Raw genomic sequence first — 23,139 nt, 5'->3', positions numbered from 1 at the left:
GTTCAAACTTGAGTTAAAATGTTGTTTTAACATTTTAGCTCAACAAGCTCTAGTTGGGTAAAAAGATCACTAGATCTCCTTGAAAGAGAGCATTTCTTAAAGATTCAGTGTTTTATGAACTGTCCAGGAACGACACCAGGAATTTAAAATTTGCCAGTTTCAACATTTTGGCCGCCAAGAGAAACTGGAATCACTTTCAGGTTTTGATTGTCAGTTAATTACCTCACTGCCTTAAGAATGAAAAGCTTCGTTCTTCTGTGGGGGAATTTATATTTGACGGTTCCAGTAATGCCAGAATGAATAATAAATAATAAAGACTTTCTGGTATTCTGATTTAGTAATATAATTAGATAAACTCCTTCAGAACCAGAACCTCCCAGAACTCCCAGCAGCTGATCTCAGCTCTCACCAGCAGGTCGCTGGTCAGGAAGCCCGGCGCCTTCCTGTTGTCGCCGGTTGGAGCAGAACCAGGACCAGGACCCAGTCCAACATGAAGACCTGGAATTTCTTTTTTAGGAAACGTCCCATCGAAAAGATCAGCACATGTGAGGTCACATGTGGGGTTCCCCAAGGCTCCTCCTAGGACTCCTCTGATTCAATATCTGAGCTCCCACCGGCCCAGGTTGCAACAGGGTCTCAGCAGGTCGGCCCAGTTCGGCCCAGTCCGCCACAAATCTGTCGATGAGCCAGGAATCCACAAGCGGCAGAAATCCTGTTATCACCGGTAAATCCAGGGCGAATACCGCCGGGGTGTCCCGGTATTCTCATCAAGAATATTTGATCAATGGCATTGAGAGACCGATTGACCGGATCCATAATTTGTAGATTGGAGGGTGTACGAAGAAAGACTCCAAAAAAATAGAAAAACAGAAAACGACACAAAACAGAGCAGGAAAGAAGCATCTGCCTTCACTGAGAGCAAGAGAGACTCTAGTTCTATAGCTCTACATCTATAGAACTAGAGCTCTAGATCTATAGAACCATAGCTCTAGATCTATAGAACTAGAGCTCTAGATCTATAGAACCATAGCTCTAGTTCTATAGAACCATAGCTCTAGATCTATAGAACCATAGCTCTATATCTATAGAACTATAGCTCTAGATCTATAGAACCATAGCTCTACATCTATAGAACTAGAGCTCTAGATCTATAGAACCAGAGCTCTAGATCTATAGAACTAGAGCTCTAGATCTATAGAACCAGAGCTCTAGATCTATAGAACTAGAGCTCTATATCTATAGAACTAGAGCTCTATATCTATAGAACTATAGCTCTAGATCTATAGAACCATAGCTCTACATCTATAGAACTAGAGCTCTAGATCTATAGAACCAGAGCTCTAGATCTATAGAACTATAGCTCTAGATCTATAGAACCATAGCTCTAGATCTATAGAACCATAGCTCTATATCTATAGAACTAGAGCTCTAGATCTATAGAACTATAGCTCTAGATCTATAGAACTAGAGCTCTAGATCTATAGAACTAGAGCTCTAGATCTATAGAACTAGAGCTCTAGATCTATAGAACCAGAGCTCTAGATCTATAGAACTAGAGCTCTAGATCTATAGAACTAGAGCTCTAGATCTATAGAACCATAGCTCTAGATCTATAGAACTAGAGCTCTAGATCTATAGAATTAGAGCTCTAGATCTATAGAACTAGAGCTCTAGATCTATAGAACCATAGCTCTACATCTATAGAACTAGAGCTCTAGATCTAACCTGCTGGTTCTGTTGTGCATCAGAACCAGAACCTTCCTTTCAGGGCAAAGCAGCTGGAGTCTTTGATGAATGTAGAATTGACCGACATATTGATCATGTATTGATGATTGTAATGATCAGTTTCTATGATTTTTGTTCTTTTGACGTAAAGCTGAGATAAACTGGACCGATGGATCAGAACCAGAATCCGAGAGTCGATAGATGCTCAGAAATGTGTTGCTATGGCGACGGCTCGTCCAGCATCACCATGGCAACACAGAGCCCCTCCCTCCCGTGACGTTCTGCTTCAGGTGACCCGACCAGAACCTTCCTCTGACGTTCCGGTTCCGACTCGAGCAGCTCCATCCTCAGCTGCGGACCGGAGCCGGTTCTGACCTGCAGACGGTTCGGTGACATTTCCGAGAGACCGGTTCCGTTCCGGATCCACTGCAGAACCAGAACCGGAGAGGTTGGTTCCGCTCGGCTCCTCTCGGTTTCGGCTGTTTCCGGCTTCCGACGATAAATTCCGGCGTCTCTGATCTTTCCAGCTTTCCGGGAAAAATGATGTCCGACTTCCGCGTCGTTTCCGGTGGCGAGACCCAGCGTCACTGCAGTTCCTGTTCTGACCGACAGGGGGAGGAAAAACACTCATGATGCAATCAGACTTTCCAGCTCAGCCTGTTCCTGATTCTTTAGCGGAACAGAAGACCCACTGATGAAGGTAAAGATGATGAAGATCTCAAGCCCAGTTCCTGAAAATCAGGCCCACAGCATGATCATCCCTCCACCAAACTTTAGACACAATGCAGTCCTACGTTCAACCAATCTTTATTTTATAGCCCTGTTACACAAGAACAGGCAAAAGCAGTGAAATAATAGAATTCAAACCCAACGAGACAGGAACCAGCAGAACCCGAGGCAGTGGAATGACAGGTTGTATTTTCTAGAGACGGAGCCCAGGGGAAGCATAAGAAAGACTTGGGCCCAAAAGGGAACCATGGGGTACCCCAAACTTCAGAGGAGGAAAATTGATCTAACCAGACAGAAAAGACATTTAAAGGGCCAGTATTCTGTGTTTTCCAGCCACATGCTGCCATTTATTGCCTGATCCAATTGCTGTTCCCTTCAGTTGGTATAAATATGCTGCATTGATCCAAAATGACTTGAGAGAAATTTGATTTGATAATTTAGCACCTGGAAATTGGGCCTCTGTCTCTTTAACAGTTCCTGCTCTTTCTCTCCTCAACATTTAACATTTTTATCAGCGTTGCTCTACGCAGCAGCTCCTGTAATGAACTCAGCAGATGTTTACTAATTGCTGCTGGCTAGTCTGAAGGAGGAGCTGTGCCTTGAAGGCGGAGCTAGGTCCACCTTGGCGTTTTGCACAGCTGAAGGAAGGGATTTCTCCAACATGAACAAATCAAGGGAACACTTCAGGTTTCAGTCTGACATGCTGTAAAGCTAAAATTTTACACGATACTGTCCCTTTAAGTGTGACTGGTCACTTCACTCAGCAGGGAATCGCATCATCATTTGATGATCAGAGCCAGACCAAAAGCTTCTCAATAAAACTCAGTCTAAAGGTTGGAGAACCTGAATCTGAGCCGCTAAAGGTAAATCTTTACCTGACCTCTTCAAATCATTTGGTATTTTTACTAGACTGCCTCTAGATGGGGTTAAAGGTCAAAGCAACTTGGTTCTTCTGTTCTGAAGGCCCAGAGGATGGAAATGTCCCCGGATCATTGTCGGTTAAGGTCGGACAGAGTTGCAGCATCAGAGTTCAGGTGGCTGGTCAGAGTCTGACGCACTCGAACTCAGAGCTGGCCTCGTGCGCAGCGGCCATGTTGATGAAAAACACCCCCTTGGCGTCAGCTGGTGCGGTGCCAGGCGGTGGCGTCTCCTTGCCACTGCCTGGGGTGGCAGCCTGAGGGCTCTGGTTCATCGGGGAGTACGTCTTTTCACAGCGGTTCAGGGGACCTTTGAGTCTGGCTCTTCCTGCAGCGTAGCGGCCGTGACCTTCTGCCTTTGGTCTGAAGCGCTTCAGCCTGATGGCGTCTTTGGCATTCTGGGTGCAGGGAAGCAAGATGGCCACGTCTTTACGGAACTTGGAGCTGAGGCCGAAGTAGATCAGGGGGTTGTAGAAGCTGGCGGACTTAGCGAAGAGGCGGGTGAAGATGCTGGTCAGGTTGGGCACATGGAAGCCGCAGGCGGACCACATGGAGACCACCGCATAGGGAGACCAGGCCAGGATGAAGGCCGTGCAGATCACTATGGAGACCTGGAGGAGGAGACCAGAGCCGTTAGACCTGCCGACTCGCAGAGACTCGGAGACTGGTAGGAACTCACGATGGTGACATCTCTCTCGATCTTCCTCTGCCGGTCGGTCAGGTCTCCGTTGGCAGAAAGGGCGTTGCCCCTCTTCACCGTGTTGATGATGGACACGTAGCAGAAGAGCATGATGAGGACCGGCACGAAGAAGCAGAAGACGAAGATGGAGACGATGTAAGAGCGGTAGACGGCAGAGTAGCTGGCTTTGGACCAGTCGATCTCACAAGTACCGTACCCCCGATCTGCAGAGCAGCAGCTGTGAGGGGCAGCGCCGGAGGTGGGTTTGGATCAGAACCGGGTTCTTACCTGTGTAGCTGCCCCAGCCTAACAGCGGTGCTGCGGACCAGAACCCAGCCGTTACCCAGACGTAGAGCAGAGAGACGAAGACAGAGCTCCTGGTGATGCGATGAGCTGAAACACAAGACAGAGCTACAGGGTCAGAAGCACCTTCCAACCGAGGTTCTGAAAGTGCCGAGATGAGTTCTGGTGGGCCCAGACCTCTGTTGGGATGGCACCCCTTAATGTAGCGGGTGAAGCTGATCACCGTTAGGGTGTAGATGCTGCTGAGACCAAACACCAGCGTGAAGAACCCATCCACCTGAAAGAAAACCACAGAGGAGTCCTTTCTACCGGAAGCAGGACAGAGGAGTCCATCTACTCCAGTAGAGATACCTGGCAGGTCCAGATGGAGGAGACAAGGTGGCTGCTGTCCTGGAAGACGTTGAAGATCTCAATGATGCCTCTGGAGTAGCCAAACACGGAGATGCTGGCATCAGAGACGGCGAGGTTAAAGGTCAGGTAGTCAGTGGGCTGCAGAGACCTTCTCTGTCTCAGGAGGACAAAGAGGACGATGCTGTTCCAAACCAGGACATCCAGCCTGGGGGAAAGGAAGACAGCAAACTCATCAGGGTCAAGTCAGCAAGCTGCAGAGGACCGCGAATGTTGGACTGAGGTCCAGAATGTTCCTCTGGTCCAGAACCCACCCAGCAGCAGGAGGTAGACCCCGATGATGGTCTCCCTGGTCAGATAGAGGGGGTCCCTGCCCTCCCCTGTGCTGAAGCTGTGATTCTTCCAGGCGGGTCCGACTCCGGCTCCGGGTCCGACTCCGGCTCCGGCTCCGGCGGCGTTGCTAAGGGACATGTTGTCGTCTGGGGTCTGACGGTCCTTTCAGCAACGGCTCTGCTGGTAATCTGAGGTAAATTTAGCGGCTGATCCTGGTTCAGCTCCCAGCTGGCGTAGAACCAACGCCCAGTCGGGGAGGTCACAGGTCAGGTCACCATGGAAACCAATCTCTGATTGGCTGGATGATCAGGTGGAACTTCCAGGTCTGCTATGCTTCCTGTCTGGGTCAGAAACACCTGAAGTCAGATCAGCAGCAGGTTGATCTGCTGAAACGTCCTAAAATTTGAGGGAAAGAAAATAAGAACAAAGGAAAGCAGGTGAAATGAGAGAAGATCAATCATATCAGATACAATATTTAGAACATAACACAGGAAGCAGTGATTTTTGTGATGATGAAGACTCAGTAGAACACACTATGAAACAGCAAAACCTTGAAAAGATTAGAGAAGAACAAATTGAAGAGTTGGAGAATGTGATGGCCAAATCCATGGCCACACCCTGATGTCAACAAGAAGTGCTAATTGGATTACACCAATAGTTCCTGCAGGCAGGGGGATATAGTAGTTTGTTTGGATAAGTTTTGTATTTAAAGAAAATATTAGTATTTGAAGTTTTTTTGATTTTCATTTTTGGATCTTTAGTTTAGCCAAACTTAGCTGTATTATTCGTTTTGTGTTATTTGTATTTGTTTAGTTACCCCTATTGTGTCATGGTCTGATCAGCCAGTATATAAACCCCTGTGTGTCATTTCTTTGTTAGGTCAGTTATGTTTGTTGTGCAGTTAGTTTGGTTACACTTTTGCCTGAGTTCAGTTTTGTTCCTTTGACCTCTTTTATGAGCTCAGTTTATTTTTTGTCATTTATGATTTTGGGTTAAAATAAAAACCCTATTTTTCTAAATATATCTTGTGACTCCTCCTGTTTAACTCGGTCCATCACAGAGAAAAAGAAACGCTCTCCCTTTATATTGGAATTTCTTTAGAATAACAATAATTTATCATAGTTATAATAACTTCGTTGAGTTATTATTACAACTTTATTTTTGGGAATCTAAAGTAGCAGTTAGAAAACTGATTCACGCTCCTGACCTTTAGGTGGCAGTAATGCAGCATTAAGTTGTTTGTCAACCACAAGAAGACGAAGAAGAAAATTCTCACAGGAAGTGCCGCGGTCTGTTGCTAGCGGCGCTGTTAGCTCCGGGTGTCCGGCCCGAGCGCTCGGAGCCCCGGGAAGCGAACCTAATCTGTCCAGAATGAGAACTTGGAGCGCCGAAAAACCCAACTGAATTTGTCCCGAATCAGAGGTATGGGTCCCGAGAGACGGCCTGAACTCTGCCCAGCCGGGGGCTCTGAGCCGGGGAACGGAACCGACCCCGTCCGGCCAGAGAGCTTCGAGCTTTTGGGAGAACCTACAGCCGTCGGAAGGCAGGAAGGCTGAGCGCCGTGATGGCGACCAGAACCGGGGCAGGTAACGGTAGTGTCGCGGTGAGCTCCGCTGGACCCGAACCGACCGCTGGACAGGAGACGGACGGTGAACCTTTCGAGGACCTGGAGTTCAGCACCGAGGTGGTCTACAGCGGCTCGGATCAGGACTCGGAGTCCGGGGACGATGAGGACGCCGTGGGTTCCGGCGGGGACCGGAGGGGCGTGAAGCGGGAGCGGAGCGAGGACGGCCAATCCAGCAGGTCCTCCGGGGGCCCGAACCGGACTTACAGCGGCGGAAACCCCGCACGGTCAGGAGCCAAGCCCGGCAAGAAGACCCGAGGCCGGGTCAAGATCAAGATGGAGTTCATCGACAACAAGCTGCGGCGGTACACGACGTTCAGCAAGAGGAAGACCGGCATCATGAAGAAGGTGAGTCCGGAGGAATTCACGGGAAAGCCCGGTTCAACACACCGGTTCAGGATCCGGTTCAGGACCCGGTTCATGACCCGGTTCAGGACCGGTTCAAGATCCGGTTCAGGTCCCGGTTCAGGACCTGGTTCAGGACCCGGTCCGTTGATACTAAGACGTGACCTGATTGTCCAACCCAGAGACACCTGAGGAGACACAGAAACAGGAGGGTGTGGAGGTTCTGTGGTTCTGAGTTGGCAATGAATCAAGAAATAATGCCAGTTGATCAGAACCGGGTCAGGTTCTGTCCCGTCTCTAGTTCTGGTTCTGACCCGTCTGCAGGCCTATGAACTGTCCACCCTGACCGGGACCCAGGTTCTGCTGCTGGTGGCCAGTGAGACGGGTCACGTTTACACGTTCGCCACCAGGAAGCTGCAGCCCATGATCACCTCGGAGACCGGCAAGGCGCTGATCCAGACCTGCCTCAACTCGCCCGACTCGCCGCCGCGCGCCGACCCGTCCGGCGACCAGCGCATGAGCGCCACCGGCTTCGAGGAGACCGACCTGACCTACCAGGTGGCCGAGGCGGACGCCGCCGCCGAGGGCGCCAAGGTACATGGGAGACGGATCGGCAGGTCGGGGCCCCGGTTCTGTTCACGGCATCTGTTGTGTCTCGGTAGGACCAGGTGAAGCCTGCCTCCTCGTCCTCCGGCCCCCTGCAGAGCGGCGCCCCCTCCTGGCAGCCTCCGGCCACCTCCAGCAACGGCGCGGTGCTGAAGACTCCTGCAGGTGTGGTTCTCCCTGGAGGACTCACCTTGATGTCAGGTAGGAGGGCGTGGTCTCTTCTAACCAATCATAAGCTGCCTGGCTGCTGAGACATTAGACAGGAAGTGATGCGGAGGTAGGTTCTGGATCAGATCCTGTCTTCTCAGCTGTTCTCTGCTGTTAATGTTGCTCTGTGGCTCCGCCCCCTCCCTTCACCTGTCCACAGGTGCCCAGTTGGCACCTGGAACCCACACCATCCCCCTCAGCCAGCTGCAGGGCCCCGCCCCCACAGCGACGCTTCAGGCTCCGCCCACTCAGCCGGCCACGCTGCTCCGCCTCCCTGCTACCGTTTCTCTGACAGGTCAGTTCAGGCCCCGCCCCTTCTCTCTGAGTGGCTCATGGTAACAGGTTGAAGGGTTTTTATTGGTCCAAACCAGCTCAGGTCTACTGAACCAGTTTTTCTTCTGGGATTTGTTTTCAATGTTTTTATTTTATTTGATAGATTTACATAACAGTACAAACACAGCATCCATTGTGGTGTGATGTCCGCCAGGGATTCCAGACACTGAGACAGTTCATCACATTAACACATAAGAGCATGTCAGCTTTGGTATTGGTCTGATCTATTGTTTGACTTCATTTTCAAATATGGAAAGAAATGCTTTTTAATTAGTGTAACAACATTTATGAATGTGCCATTTGGCTAAGAGTATAATAAGATTAATAATATAAAAATGTGTATCAATAACGGTGTTCCAATAAGATGCCACATATGAGTTGATACAACATCGTTCTGAAATAATGAGCGAATACGTCGATTGCTATTACGAGTTGAGGAGAAACAGATTTGACCAATTCCTAGTTTGGTTGGATTGAAAGGAAAGACAGTGTTGGATTTTTCCTATTCAACATTTCAATAAAGTAACTGGTCCAGCAGGGATTGCATTTACTACACTATTAAACTCACTACCAGGAATTATAGCGCCGCATCCTGTAATAAAATCATGATAAGTCTTTAAAGATCCATCACACTTGAACAACCGATGAACTAAAACCATGTTGTGTGTGAACCAATTTTGTTTTGATGCAAATGTCTTTATTGTTCCAAATGTAACCTGTGGAGAGAAATTGTGCTTGTAATCAATGACCAAGAAAGAAGCCTCTGTTGATGAAAACTGAATAGTTTTGAGGGAATTTTTCCAACATTATAATCGCAAACTAAGATGAAATTCAGATCATGTAATGAAGACAAAGTTTGGTATGAAGTTCCAAACTGAAAATGGATTCCTGATTAATTGTTTCAGCCAGTTTATTTTGAATGTATTATTTAAAGTGTCAAAGTCTAAAACGTTGAGGCCACCTTTTTCATAGGAATTCATAATAACTGATTTTTTAACAGAATGAGTTTTGTTATTCCAAATAACATTAAAAAGCATCTTGTCAAATCTCTGAAAAGCTTTTTGTTGATAAATGTAAGACGGGTTGACGGGTTGACCTCGACCTCAGCGATAAATCTCTCTTGCTGTTAATAGCGGAGTTAAAATTCAGGAGAAACCTGCAGTCTCTGTTTTTGTAATGATTCCTGGGGAACAAGGAGCTAACCCTGCTAACTCTGGTTGTCAGATTATTAAAATGTATTATTATAAAGTACATCTCTAGTGTTAGAATTATTGTAGGTTCCTGACCTTTGACCTGTTCTGGCCCTGCTGTCTGGTCCATGTGAACTCGAGTCTGGTTCTGGTTCTGTCTGTTCTGCAGGAGCTGGAGTCTCTCAGCAGCTGCAGACCATTCAGGTTCAGCCCAGCAGTCAGCAAACGTCCAATCACAGCGGCTCTGACACATGCAGCCCCGCCTCCTCCACAGGTAAGCCCTCGCCCACAGCCAGGTGTTCAGAGAGAAAAAGATTTTTATTGTGACAGGGCTCTTGATCTGCTTCCTGTCTGTCTTGGCAGCTGGTCTCTCTGTGGTCTCTCCTTCCTCCTCCTCTTCCTCTGCGGCGGGTCACATGATGTACCCCGGCGGTCCCACGGTGATGTACGCCACGCCCAGCCCCTCTTGGCCGACGGCGGCTTGGCCGTCCTCAACGCCTTCCCCCCCGGCCACGCCCCGCCCCACGACCAGGTACGATCCGTTCACGTTCGGGCCGAGTCGGGTCAGAACCAGAACCGGAACCAGAATTGTGATTGGTGCCTGCGGTTCTGTGTGACAGGTACGGTCCAGCAGGTCTTCCTCACATCTCTTCCTCCGGTTGCTGCTCAGATCCCAGTTTCTGCCGTGCAGCTGCCCCGGTAACACACACACACACACACACACACACACACACACACACACACACACACTCTCTCTCTCTCTCTGGTACCTATGGAACCGGGTTGAACTGAACTCAGAACCAGAACTCTGACGGCTGCTTGTTTGTCCAGATGGTGATCGGCGGTGGAGGCGGCGGCGGCGGCGGCGGCGGCGGCATCGCGGAGCTTCAGGTGCTCAGTCTGGACGTTCACCAGTCCAAGGAGGACTGAAGGTCATGTGACCTCATGACCTGACGTTCCTTAGTCACATGATGCAGGTTCCATCTGAAGGAGTCCTTTCCATTGGACGGATGACTATGGAAATTTTAAAGGAAGTTTTCAAAATAAAAGCCTCGATAGAGGCTGGAAAATGATGTCATCATGATGTCATCATGATGTCATCATGATGTCAGGCTGCGACAGACCTGAAGATGAGCAAACTTTATTTACACACTGCTGTTTGACGAACAACGCACCTGAAACTAGCAGAGACCCAGTTCAGAACTGGTTCAGGGACTGGGAGGAACTGGTTCTGAAGCGGTTCTGATCCGTTTCTGACTGCTGAGTGAGGAAGAGCAGCTTCACTGGTGATGCAGCAGAACGGATCAGTGTATGGTTCTGATCATTCTTGTGTGGCCCGGTTCTGACCCAAACAGCTGATCAGGTTTACATGAAGACTGTTGTTGTGTTTTTACTGAAACAAATAAAGTTTTTATTGCTTCTGGAAACTTCTTCAGGCTCTTCGTTTGTTTCTTCTCTGAGGCTCTGATTGGTTGTTAATACGGTTACCAGAGAACTCAGCGAGTTGAATGCTGACCTTTGACCTAATTTAGAGGAACACCAATGGCAGAACTCAGTGCTGGACAGGCAGACATGTTAACATAGATAGTCATCAGGTAGATCTGCTGTACAGATGAAGAACTTTGCATTCTAGATGTAAAGAGCCAGGATGGATCTGTGAAGTTCACAATTCAGAGACTGAGACAAAAGTCAGGGAGCAAAAACGTCTTCAATCCGTCTGCAGACAGCAAGAATACATGACATCAGGCGAAAACCAAAGTCTGCTCTCACAAACTCAGAGTTACATCGTTGCTTTATTCACCTCTCTGCTGACAGATTTCATCTTCAAGGACCAGACAGGAAAACAGACGAAACAGTTTCAGCTCAGTCACTATCAGATCTACAGGATGTGGAAACTAAACAGTCTGTCTGGGAAACTTCAGCAGACAGTTCAGTTAGTTTGTACACCCTCTGCAGCCGCATGAAAAACATCTCCACTGTGATACAATTACATTTATGTGATACATAAAAGAACACTGTACAAGGCAAATAAAACATTTTCTCCTTAAAGAAAAATCTACTGAGCCTTTTTTCTCTAGTGGGTAGCAAAGAAATAACTTAAGTAAATGAAACCTAGAAATGATAAAATGAAGTAAACTGCTAGAAGACAGTTGAGAAACACAAAACCTGAGTCTATATTTGTCATTAAGCAATGATCCAGAATATCAACATCACAGGAGTTTCAGCAAGTGTTTTGTCCTCTGGTGATATTAAGCTCAGCCAAAACCTGAAAATGGAAAAATGTTACACTTCTAAACAAAATAAAAGTCCAAAGTGTCAATTTATTTGCACTTGGGATAATGAGAAAACCTTTGGTGCTGCAAATAAACTCAATCTCACCATCAGGGGAATTATGGGTTATGAAGTATGGCATCCTTAATCCGTGGGGTGTTGTTCTGCAGCGATGTCCGTCCTGACATGTTCTCCATGCTGCCTCGGCTCGGCGGACCTCCTCCTGACTGGGCCGTCGGTGCTATCCCTGTTTTGTCAGGGATACTTTGTTGGGATCCCCTTGCTGGGATTCTGGGCTGGTCCCCTCTGATTTCCCAGTGAACTTCTGGCCAGGTGGACTCAGGTGGATTTAAGAAAATCCACAACCTTCACTGCAGTCGTCAGTTCTTCTGCCTGAAATATTTAAAAACACAAACTTGCGTTACAGTAGATCCTTTCTGCCAGCAGCTGTTGGACCATCAATAACTGTTTACATCCCTTCTGTCATTTGCTCTTATTTTCTCATTTTTAAGTGTTTCAGCTGTTACTGCATATCTGCTTTGTTTACTGCACTGGTTCTGTAACCAGTATGTTGCAGAACATTAATGTTCAGTAAACATTGTGTACATTTCAGTCATCCCACCCAGCAGCACATTCCTTCAGTTTGATATTTCTATTTCTGATAACTTTACTGTGTTTTTAAGTTATAACATCGTACACTCTTTGATCTTTGTGTCAACTTATATCTGTTGGGCAAAATATCAATTTCTATGTTAGTGTAACACAAGCCTCTGTTTCCTTCCCAACATGGCTGATTCAGCAGCCGCGTTATGATGTCGCCTGCTTCAGGTTGGCGGCAAGATGGCGGACAGAGCAGCTGCATGACAATGAGCTCTGGGTAGCAAGCTCCTTCAATTAGCAGTTGAACGTCTAAGAACAGGGCCAGCCCAAGGCATGAGCAAACTAAGCGACCCGGGCCGGTCCAGTTCAACAGCCAAACATTTAAGCTGCGTGTTTGTGTGAAACTGAATTTAAACTTGAAATGAATTGATTCTGATGGTGGCTCTGAATATTTCTGAGGTATTTTAGCTTCAAATGCTGTTTGATAAGGTTTGATAATAATTAAAACTTGTCAATGTTTTACATCGACAAGCAAAAATGTTGTTTCGTCAGGCTGCAAGCTGAAAAAAAATAGAATTCTGACTTTAATCTCTGAATTCAGAGATTAAATTCAAAAGTGTTTTCTTTTTCCAGTGGCCCTAATCCTCTTCCACAGCCACATGATGAGCTGCTCTATGCTAACATCTATTTGTTGTTTGCTGCTCAGCAAAATCATTTTGTGGCAAAACAAACATTATTTTACATCAACTTCTAAGTTATGAGAAACTTCTATTAAAATTATTTGAAGGCTCAGAATCAACTCGGTACCAGTACCGGTCCACATTCTCAGGGGAGAAAGACTCATCGGGTATAAATGAGATTTTTAGCTATTGGGATAATACGTAAGAGAAATTCATTGAATTATAGAATGTGATGAATGTGTGAGCAGAGCTGCACCAATTGCAGAGCAGAAGAGGACAGAGGTGATTTATCAACCTTCGCTGATGAAGGGTTATGTTAGAAAAAAAGCTGAATTTACCAAATTATATAATGCATTACCAAAACCATTTATTAATCAGATTAAAATATAATAGCATGATCCAATTACCCAATTTATCTATTAATGAAAATTCAATAACCACACAATAAGAAACTGTCTAAACAAAACTTTATTCCCTGGGAAAATAAATAAACAACATTTTTTGAAAGGTTAAGAACTCTTTATCCCCTTGTTGCTATTTAGTTATTTTATTTTTATTTTTTATTTTTGTCAATATTACCTTGTATTTTCATGTCTAAATCTGCCTCTACTAACCCTCTACAGAGTTGGACTGTTGTAATTGACTTACTTTTTTGTACTTACTTTTTTTTTAAATAAAGTTAAAAAAAATAGCCTGCTTACGTCCTTTCTTTACGTCATCAGGGCGACACGCGGGCTTAGTGTTAGCAGCGAGTAGAGCGTTGTGGCGGATCGTCTTTTAACCTGATTCATCGAATTTCAGCCGAAGCAGAAACCCGCATAAAGATGGCTTCTGCCGGGGTACAGGGCAGGAAGAGGCTCCTGAAGGAGGAGGACATGACCAAGGTGGAGTTTGAGACCAGCGAGGAGGTAGATGTTACCCCCACCTTCGACACGATGGGTCTCCGGGAGGACCTGCTTCGCGGGATATACGCCTACGGTACGATCGGGGCTGGCCTGCGGCCTGCGGTGGAGTTAGCTCGGGATGCTAATGCTAAGGTTCTTCCTCTGGTTAAATTGGACAAACTGCAGGAAATCGAACCTCTAGGAAAGTTAAAGACGGATGAACCGCAGATATTCTGGTGGAAGGAAAACTTATTCATTTGTGTGGACCCTCTGTGGAGGAGGCTGGGTCGGAGAAACCCGCTCCGCTAATATCACGATTCGGAACAAAACGCTGTTTGGTCCGACCCCCAGGACGCTTCTGCCGATAATCAGGGACCGACTCTCAGTGGCATAATGGGACCAGCGTCGCTGCTCTGAAATGGGCAGAAATTTGAACGAGGTCCCGCAGGACTAACAGACGGAGGCCGCCGGGGCTCCCGGTTCAGCTCGCATTAGCGTTAGCTCCCGGTTAGCTGGGAGCTAATGCTGCGTTCCGGTGTTTCTGGCTGAAAGGAGGAAAACTGCCGGAGTTTGTTGGATTTGGTGCTAACTAGCGTTAGCATCGACAAAATATTTACGGTCCAGATGTTAAAAGATGCCAAAGAACGGAGTGGACCGCAGACTGGACCTCATTGGTTCCACTCCTGGTTCTAGTCTTGGTTCTGGTTCTAGTCTAGGTTCTGGTCTTGGTTCTGGATCTAGTCCTGGTTCTGGTCTTGGTTCTGGTTCTAGTCTTGGTTCTGGTTCGAGTCCTGGTTCTGGTCTTAGTTCTGGTTTTAGTCCTGGTTCTGGTTCTGGTTCTAGTCCTGGTCTTGGTTCTAGTTCTGGTCCTGGTTCCAGCCCTGGTTCTGACCCGGTTTCTGTGTTTCAGGCTTTGAGAAGCCGTCAGCCATCCAGCAGAGAGCCATCAAGCAGATCATCAAAGGCCGTGATGTCATCGCTCAGTAAGCCGCCCAGTTCATCACCACCGCCTCCCGTCGTCATGGTGACTAATGCCACTCTCCGCTCTGTGCAGGTCTCAGTCTGGGACGGGGAAAACCGCCACCTTCTGCATCTCCGTGTTGCAGTGTTTGGACATCCAGGTCGGCGGCCGGGTTCCGACCCAATTTTGCTCTGGTTCTGTTTCGACCTGGTTCCGACCCGTTTGCTCTCTCTGCAGGTGAGGGAGACCCAAGCTTTGATCCTGGCTCCAACTCGGGAGCTGGCGGGACAGATCCAGAAGGTAGCTCCGCCTCTTCCGTCCTCCAGGTGAGTGTCGTGTGTGATGCGTTCTGATTGGCCAGCGGTCTCACCTGCACAGGTGCTGCTGGCGCTGGGAGACTACATGAACGTCCAGTGCCACTCCTGCATCGGTGGCACCAACGTGGGCGAGGACATCAGGAAGCTGGACTACGGGCAGCACGTGGTGGCCGGCACGCCGGGCCGCGTCTTCGGTGAGTATGGGATGGGGCGGAGCTTCGGCCGAGGCCCCGCCTTTTCTGACCGGTCGCCTCTTCCTGCAGACATGATCCGGCGGCGCAGCTTGAGAACCCGAGCCATCAAGATGCTGGTTCTGGATGAAGCCGATGAGATGCTGAACAAAGGTGGGTGATGGAGAGCCGTTAGCATGCTAACTGCAGCTAGTCCGACCATGCTAACTGCAGCTAGTCCGTCCATGCTAACTGCAGCTAGTCCGTCCATGCTAACTGCAGCTAGTCCGTCCATGCTAACTGCAGCTAGTCCGTCCATGCTAACTGCAGCTAGTCCGTCCATGCTAACTGCAGCTAGTCCCCATGCTAACTGCAGCTAGTCCATGCTAACTGCAGCTAGTCCAACCATGCTGGCCCATGCTATTGGTGGTTAGGAGCTTATGCTAGTCTATGCCACTGGCAGCTAATCCCTCCATGCCAACCCCTGCTGTCCCCTCATGCTAATGGCGTCTATGACCTCTTGCTAGCCCATGCTAACGGCGACTGTCCCGGCAGGGTTCAAGGAGCAGATCTATGATGTGTACCGCTACCTGCCTCCTGCCACTCAGGTGGTTCTGATCAGCGCCACGCTGCCTCACGAGATCCTGGAGATGACCAACAAGTTTATGACCGACCCGATCCGGATCCTGGTCAAGCGGTGAGTCTGAAACCGGGCCGGTTCTCATGATCTGGCACTAGAATTTTGGGTCCAGACAAGAAACAGAAAAAAATGCTTCTAGTCTTTATTGCAGCTGGGTTGTTGCTGAACTCTGATACGGACCAGCACCAGGCCAGAACCAGTTCTGGCCCAGTTGGAACCTGTAGATGTGGGATTGGGTTAAATCTGGTTAAATGAATGAAAAACATCTGTAGCAGGCGGCGCCAAAGCTTCAATCTTATTGGTCCGTTTGCTTTTGTTTACTTGGCGGCTTGGCGCTTTTTCTGGAAGCAAAACATGAATGAGCAGTTTGAACGTTCTAGCTCTTAGAGCGGTTGAGCTTTACCGTGTTCGGTTCTGGCGGGTCCAGTTAGCAGACGTCTGCCGCTCTTCCTCTAGTCGAAATGTTCCCCAAAGAGTAAAAATGAAGCAAACGTTGTTGCTTCACCTTCTCCTTGGACGTCTGGCACCAGCTGAACCTGGGAATCGACATCCTCAGCTTTCGCTTCCATGTCTTTACTATTTAGCATCGTTTGTAAAAAATGGGTTTTGCTGTTTTCGTGGTTTAGGTTTGTGCTGGTTTTGTGCGGTTGATGCGGTTGGAGAGGTGCAGTGATAGTTTAGTGCAGACCATCCGATCTGTCAGACATTTTTTTTCAACATCTGCTGGTGTCATCCAATTGGAGAGGGTTAGGCTCAGCTTTTAAATTTGCGAAATCACAAAAAAAGCTAATAAACCGGCGACCCGTATCTGGTCCGAATCTGTAAAAAGCTCAGGCTGATCTTAGAACAACGGGAGCTTCAAACTCCACTCATTCATTTTAGCTAACAGGAAAAGCAAACTGACCAATAAGATTTAGGCTTTGGCCTGCCCTTCGACCCCCACAGACTCACACTGATGCGTACAACATGTTTAGGGTTTGGGATCTTTACAGCTGCTGCTGCAATAATCCAAACTGTCAGTCACTTCTGGTTTAGAGTCACAGAAAATCTCCAAAAGGGAATCAAACTTCAAACTCTGAACTAAGAACTTCTTATCACATCATAACAATTGATCATAGCTGCCATGGCAAATTATTACTGATAACTATTGTCAATAGTCCCTAACATTAATGTGACCAGGCAGCATGTAATCATATTTATACATATGCAGACTATTGTTATGAAGGCAGAGCCAAGAAAATTTCTATGTGTATCAATCAAGAAGCCCTTCGTGTTACTCTGTACCCGTGAAGTAGCTCCCAGTCTTGAAAAGGTCGGTGACCCCTGCTCTGTAGAAACCATTCGTTTCAGTCAGTAAAACGAATCGATTCTGTTTCCTCCCAGATTATTTTACTGCTCCAGGTTTGATGCGTTGACCCTGTGGTCTTAAGAGGCGGGGTCATTAAATCCCAAAAGTTTTTCACTGCGCACTTTTATCCCCCGCTGACCGTGACACGATCAAACCAGAACTGGGTTGAGATGATTGGTGTTTTTGGACCTGCCTTTGTAATTGAGCACTGAGCCGCGCTCCTTCCTGGTTCCTGCTGCAATGGCGGACATTCCATCAAGACGGCGGTTAGCCAGGAAAGCTGGGTCGCATATTCCTACTGCCGACCCAGGACCAGTTCCAGCTCCTCTGGTTCTGGAACAAACTGAGAACCTGAGATGACCAGAACCTGCTGGTTCTGTTGGACCAAGACTGACCCTACTCTCTTCCCCTCAGTGATGAGCTGACCCTGGAGGGCATCAAGCAGTTCTTTGTCGCTGTGGAGAGAGAGGAGTGGAAGTTCGACACCCTGTGTGACCTTTACGACACGCTGACCATCACACAGGCCGTCATCTTCTGCAACACCAAGAGGAAGGTCAGACACACACACACACACACACACACACACACACACACACACACACACAGCTGCTGTTGTGTAGTGGTCATCATGGCGACCAGAGAGCAAAGAGGGGAAGAGCTGAATTTCACCGAGGCAGAAGCTCAAATGATTCTGGTTGCCACGTCTCTGTTTACATCCAGAAATTGGGCTCATTAAGACTTTTGTTTACCTTCTCATCCGCAGCAGCAGAGCCGCTAGCAGAGCCGCTAGCAGAGACGCTAGCAGAGCCGCTAGCAGAGACGCTAGCAGTGCCGCTAGCTGTGCTAGTGCCGCTAGCAGTGCGCTAGCAGAGCCGCTAGCAGAGACGCTAGCAGAGACGCTAGCAGAGCCGCTAGCAGAGACGCTAGCAGTGCCGCTAGCTGTGCTAGTGCCGCTAGCAGTGCCGCTAGCAGAGCTAGCAGAGACGCTAGCAGAGCCGCTAGCAGTGTCGCTAGCAGTGCCGCTAGCTGTGCCGCTAGCTGTGCTAGTGCCGCTAGCAGTGCTAGTGCCGCTAGCAGAGCCGCTAGAAGTGCTAGTGCCGCTAGCAGAGCCGCTAGAAGTGCTAGTGCCGCTAGCAGAGCCGCCAGCAGAGCCGCTAGCAGAGACCTAGCAGAGCCGCTAGCAGTGCCGCTAGCAGAGACGCTAGCAGTGCCGCTAGCAGAGCCGCTAGCAGTGCTAGTGCCGCTAGCAGAGCCGCTAGCAGAGACGCTAGCAGAGCCAGCAGTGCCGCTAGCAGAGCCGCTAGCAGTGCCGCTAGCAGAGCCGCTAGCAGAGACGCTAGCAGTGCCGCTAGCTGTGCTAGTGCCGCTAGCAGTGCTGTGCAGACGTGTTACCATAGCAACTGACAACACCACCAAAAACACTGAAACATTTTCACACAAAGAACAGGACATTCAGTCTGTTGGTTTATTTTTTCATGCTTGATGTTCATTTTGTAATTTTGGTGGATTAGCTACTGCTGCTAGGGTTAGCTACCCTAATCTAACACTACGGTAGATTAGCTCAGTAGTATATTTTTTGAAACCAAATTCCACAACATGTTGTCAAAGTCAAGTTGCCCTAACTGAGCTGCTTCCCCCTCTCCTCTATATTTTTCCTTAAGTTTTCCTTGTGATCTAGTTGTCACAGTGTAGCAAAGTGCTGCGTCCCGTTGATTCCATATTTAGCTAAAACCAATGCTAGTCATCGATAGCCAGCAGCTTTTGTACGTCTGAGCTCACATTGCAACAGATCCATAGAATACCAATGAAGCCCCCCTGCAGGCTGTAGTGGCATCCAGCATCAGCATGGGCCAAAGCCTGATGGGAAATGTAGTTAGCGTGTTTCTGCTACAGGTGGACTGGCTGACAGAGAAGATGAGGGAGGCGAACTTCACCGTGTCGTCCATGCATGGAGATATGCCCCAGAAAGAGAGAGAGTCCATCATGAAGGAGTTCAGGTCTGGCGCCAGGTGAGACGGGGGGAGAACGAGGCAGATGGGTTGAGACTAGTGGACCGGTCCCACTGACCCGTGTCCTGTGTGTCCCCAGCCGGGTCCTGATCTCCACAGACGTGTGGGCGCGCGGCCTGGACGTCCCGCAGGTGTCCCTAATCATCAACTACGACCTGCCCAACAACAGAGAGCTCTACATCCACAGGTAGGCGGCGGCGCAGCGACCCTCTGGGCAAAACATTATGACCGCTGCAGAACAGATCCCAGGTTCTGATCGTTCACGTGACCCGCCTCTCTCCCAGGATCGGGCGGTCTGGTCGCTACGGCAGGAAGGGCGTGGCCATCAACTTTGTGAAAAACGACGACATCCGGATCCTGCGGGATATCGAGCAGTACTACTCGACCCAGATCGACGAGATGCCCATGAACGGTACCTGCCCGTTTCCATGACAACACCGATGGCTCCCCTCCCATTGGCTGTTTTCGCCTTAACACCTTGTCTGGTTTTCTCCACAGTGGCTGACCTGATCTGACCTGATGACGTCACAGCCCCGCCCCCTTCCTATTTACTTCTCATTGGCCACGCAGTTGCTTCCTGTTTTACCTGTCCAGGTGACGTTCGCTGTTGAACGTTACCTGTTTTTGTAAATAAATTTGCTTTGGATTCATGTATGTTGTTGATATCCTGTTTACATGGAAACGCGCCACAGCTGCTACGCGCGAGCAGCAGCGCCCCCTGACTGCAGGAAGAGGGACACGACACACAGCCAAATCCGTTGAAATATTTTTAAAGAAAGAAAAACATCAAAAATTCAGATTTTATGAACAGACATTGAACGCATCAGAGAGGCGGAGCTCCGTGGATCAGGCTTCGCCTCCCAACATTTTAACATGTAAAAACTCCAGTATTTCATTTACAGGACAGGAAGTAACTTGCTGCTAGCAGGAAGTGATGTCATTGTGTTGGAGGAACCCAACATCAATCAGGAAGTGACTTCACAATATTGGAGAAAGGAAGTGATGTCAGACTGTCTGGGAGCAGGAAGTTAGAGTTGCTTCCAGCAGCAACCAATCAGATGAAACTTCCTGTATGTGAGAGCCAATGACCAGCAACGGTTTACAAAGCGTTCTGATTGGTCCATTGACGAGGTACGCTCAGTGGGAGGAGCCTACGACTCTCTACGGATGAACCAGATCTCATTGCGGCGCTGCGGCGCTCCCGGGTTGTCGTACGGCGACCATGAAGCGGTCGCTGTGGACGCCGGGGTCACCGGGGTCGAGCAGCTCCCGCAGGACGCGTATCTGCCAGCCCACCGTTTGCTCCGTGGTCGCCCGTAGAACGTCCTGCACACAATTAGAGAGTCAGGGGCGGGTGTGCTGACGTCCCACAGCAGAAGGGGCGGGGCTTACCTTGCAATCACTCTGATTGGCTCCCGGTAGCTGACTGATGTCGGGATCGAGGGAGTGCGGCACGCTACTCTGGAACTCTGAGGGAAGAAAGAACGCCGTCTCCACACTCTTCTCAAACGTCTCGCCGTCCTCCATCACCTGGACGCTGCTGACCACAGGTACGGTCATGCCCAGGTAGCGCCCTGCAACCACAGAGACATTGTGATGTCATCGGGCGCGCCAACCGACAGGTGTCGGGGCGGGGCCTCACCTGCAGAGTTCTCCTTGCAGATGAAGCGCATCAGCTTCATGAAGGCGAGGGAGATGCTCTGTTCGTACAGATCCTCGCTGCGCCGCGCGCCCACCCAGAACCCGGCCGGGTACCGCCGCTCCTCGTACAGAACCTCGCCCATCTGGACACACACAGGCCGTCACCACGGTGACAGCGACTCAGAGCCCATTATGGTCTGTACCTTCTCATGGCGGGAGATCAGGACGAAGGGCAGCGGCTCCCTCTGCTGGCGGTTCCGGGTCATTTCCTGGATCGGCCCGGTCATTTCTGAAACGCAGAGAAAACAGGCGTCTGATTGGATGAGCGTTTGGCCCCGCCCATTCACCAGGCGTGTGATTGGATGAGTGTTTGGCCCCGCCCCTTCACCTGCAGGGACAGACACCTGGTGGGTGCTGGCCACCGCCTGCCAGTGGCTCAGCAGGCCGTCCTCGTCCCCCATTGGCTCGGCGTTGTCGGTGATGTCATCGTCCAGCTGCTCGTCGTCCAATCCCTCCAGGTCATCCAGTGAGATCAAAGCCATGATGCGGACCGGACCTGCGGACCGGACAGAACCAGAACCATCAGAGGAGACGACCCCGAGCAGCCAATCAGATCTCTCCATCTGAGCAGCAGGGGGCGCCATGCCGGCGTCCAGGACCAGAAGTTCTGGATCGTTTCTGCTGAACGGACCGGTCGGAACCTTATGAGTTCTGAGCACAATAATCTGTGACGTCACCCTCAGACCTTTAATGTGACCCGGCTTGAACCGGTTCCGACCCGGTTCCGAGGTTTCGGCCCACACAGATTTACTATGTCCGGTTCAGCCGGACTGGACCGGAACAGAAAGGTCACGAACGGAACGGGTCCAAATAGAACCGAACTCCGTTCAGTGATGGTTCCGAGGTTCTGCTGCTCCTCCAGACAGAGCCGGGCCAAACCCGAACCGAACCGCAGCGGGTTGTGTACAGATGAGCGACCGGACCGACCCGGACCGGACCGACCCGGACCGGACCTTACCGGGTTCTGGTCGCACTGGTTCAGGTGAGTTCGGAGCTCCGACGGTCCAAACGGTTCAGAAGCTTCTCTGCTTCCGGCTGCTGGTCTGCGCCAAGACTTTCAGAATAAAAGCCTGTTGACAGCAGCTGAGTTTAGAACCGAACCGAACCACGTGACCCGTTTATAGGCGTGACGTAATATCACAGCGACAATAATAAAGACTTTAATTTTGTTTTTTTACTGTTTACTGCTCAGAACCAGAACCTTCTCTGGGTTCTGCAGGTCGAACCGAACTGGGCTCTAAGTTCTGCTGTCCAGAACTCTGCGGAGACAACAGAACCGAATCAGAACCTAACTATAAGAAGCTGCAGGTCATTTTTCATCTTCTTGAAAGGATCAATAGTAATGAACAATTAATAATCAATCAGCTCCTCTGACCTTGCAGAACCGGAACCGATCCAGAACTGGTTCTGTTTGGGCTTCAGACATTATCAACTCATTTTTTTGTTTGATCTTTGGACCTTTAACGGTCGGAAGCTCTACTGACCCCATCTGGTTCTTTTATAGAAAACTTCAGTTTGGGTCGACCAGAACCAGAACCAGAGGACGGCCCTGCCTGCTGAAGAACCTGGTTCTAGATAACTCTGCAGCGCCCTGGTGGTCGGGTTGGGACTGGTACCGGTACTGCCTACTCATCTCTAGATGAACATGATTGGACCTGTTTCCTTTGGACCGGGTTCACCAGAACCAGCAGTTCTCAGGTTCCGACCTGGCTGACATTCATCACCTGGAATATTTAAAGGAAAACTGAAGCTGGAGGGAAATGGAAAGTTCTGGTTCTGGACTGGTTCTGACCCATAACACAGCTCCTTAAACCCATTTAGTTACTGTGATGGTTCTGGAGGCCCAGGAGACTTCTGCAGGTTCTGGTTCTGTTGGGCCAGAGGTGGTGTTGATGCTGGGTTCTGGTTCTGATTCCAAATGGTCAGAAAGAGCACCATCAGTCGGAACCGATCCAGAACCGGTACATGACCCTGATCCTGGTCCAGTTGCTCATGTGTGATTTCAGAACCAGTTGGAATCCCTGCAGGTACCAGAGAGCAGGTCGGACCTGGTCCAATTAGGCGGTGACTCCGCCCCCTTTTGGTGGGAGGAGCTTCTGCAGGAGCTGCTGCTGCTTTGGGTCCTATCAGAACCAGGTTGAAGTTCAGAACCTCATCTTGAAATCAGGAAAACAACTGAACATTTATTTTGATGCTGTTATCAGTTACTTCCGGTTCTG

At 49.2% G+C, this 23,139-nt stretch overlaps 1 protein-coding gene, 1 long non-coding RNA gene and 3 pseudogenes across 2 annotated transcripts; 3 read left to right on the top strand and 2 right to left on the bottom strand.

Annotated features, from left to right (window-relative positions):
- Positions 1-534: 534 nt before the first annotated feature.
- On the top strand, positions 535-2,541 carry LOC129356418 (uncharacterized). The gene is made up of 3 exons (XR_008605400.1): positions 535-724; positions 1,877-2,173; positions 2,253-2,541. It is a non-coding gene; the product is annotated as an uncharacterized LOC129356418 (long non-coding RNA).
- On the bottom strand, positions 2,517-7,667 carry LOC129356417 (opsin-5-like; annotated as a pseudogene).
- LOC129356416 (serum response factor-like) lies at positions 6,299-10,081 on the top strand (annotated as a pseudogene).
- Positions 10,082-13,610: 3,529 nt separating this feature from the next.
- LOC129356424 (eukaryotic initiation factor 4A-III) lies at positions 13,611-19,869 on the top strand. Its single transcript, XM_055026009.1, has 12 exons — positions 13,611-13,868; positions 14,685-14,757; positions 14,829-14,895; positions 14,973-15,035; positions 15,114-15,246; positions 15,316-15,396; positions 15,778-15,919; positions 17,625-17,763; positions 19,104-19,219; positions 19,299-19,406; positions 19,504-19,631; positions 19,718-19,869. The coding sequence occupies exons 1-12, from the start codon at positions 13,715-13,717 to the stop codon at positions 19,732-19,734; spliced, it is 1,221 nt and encodes a 406-aa protein (XP_054881984.1). The 5' UTR covers positions 13,611-13,714; the 3' UTR covers positions 19,735-19,869.
- A 104-nt stretch (positions 19,870-19,973) lies between these two features.
- On the bottom strand, positions 19,974-22,075 carry LOC129356426 (heme-binding protein 1-like; annotated as a pseudogene).
- Positions 22,076-23,139: the final 1,064 nt, after the last annotated feature.

Source organism: Poeciliopsis prolifica, unplaced genomic scaffold, assembly GCF_027474105.1.
Source record: "Poeciliopsis prolifica strain line A6 unplaced genomic scaffold, Auburn_PproV2 SCAFFOLD170, whole genome shotgun sequence".
Lineage (NCBI taxonomy): Eukaryota > Metazoa > Chordata > Actinopteri > Cyprinodontiformes > Poeciliidae > Poeciliopsis > Poeciliopsis prolifica.
The sequence above is the reverse complement of the archived record's forward strand: the minus strand, read 5'-3'. Positions and strand labels throughout refer to the sequence as shown.

What these genes read in the sequence shown, in the direction of transcription:
- LOC129356424 (XM_055026009.1), top strand. Translation starts at nt 13,715, where the DNA reads ATGGCTTCTGCCGGGGTACAGGGCAGGAAGAGGCTCCTGAAGGAGGAG. An exon ending in GGCCGTGATGTCATCGCTCA is followed by an intron (nt 14,758 to 14,828) that starts GTAAGCCGCCCA and finishes CGCTCTGTGCAG; the next exon opens with GTCTCAGTCTGGGACGGGGA. An exon ending in TGGCGGGACAGATCCAGAAG is followed by an intron (nt 15,036 to 15,113) that starts GTAGCTCCGCCT and finishes TCACCTGCACAG; the next exon opens with GTGCTGCTGGCGCTGGGAGA.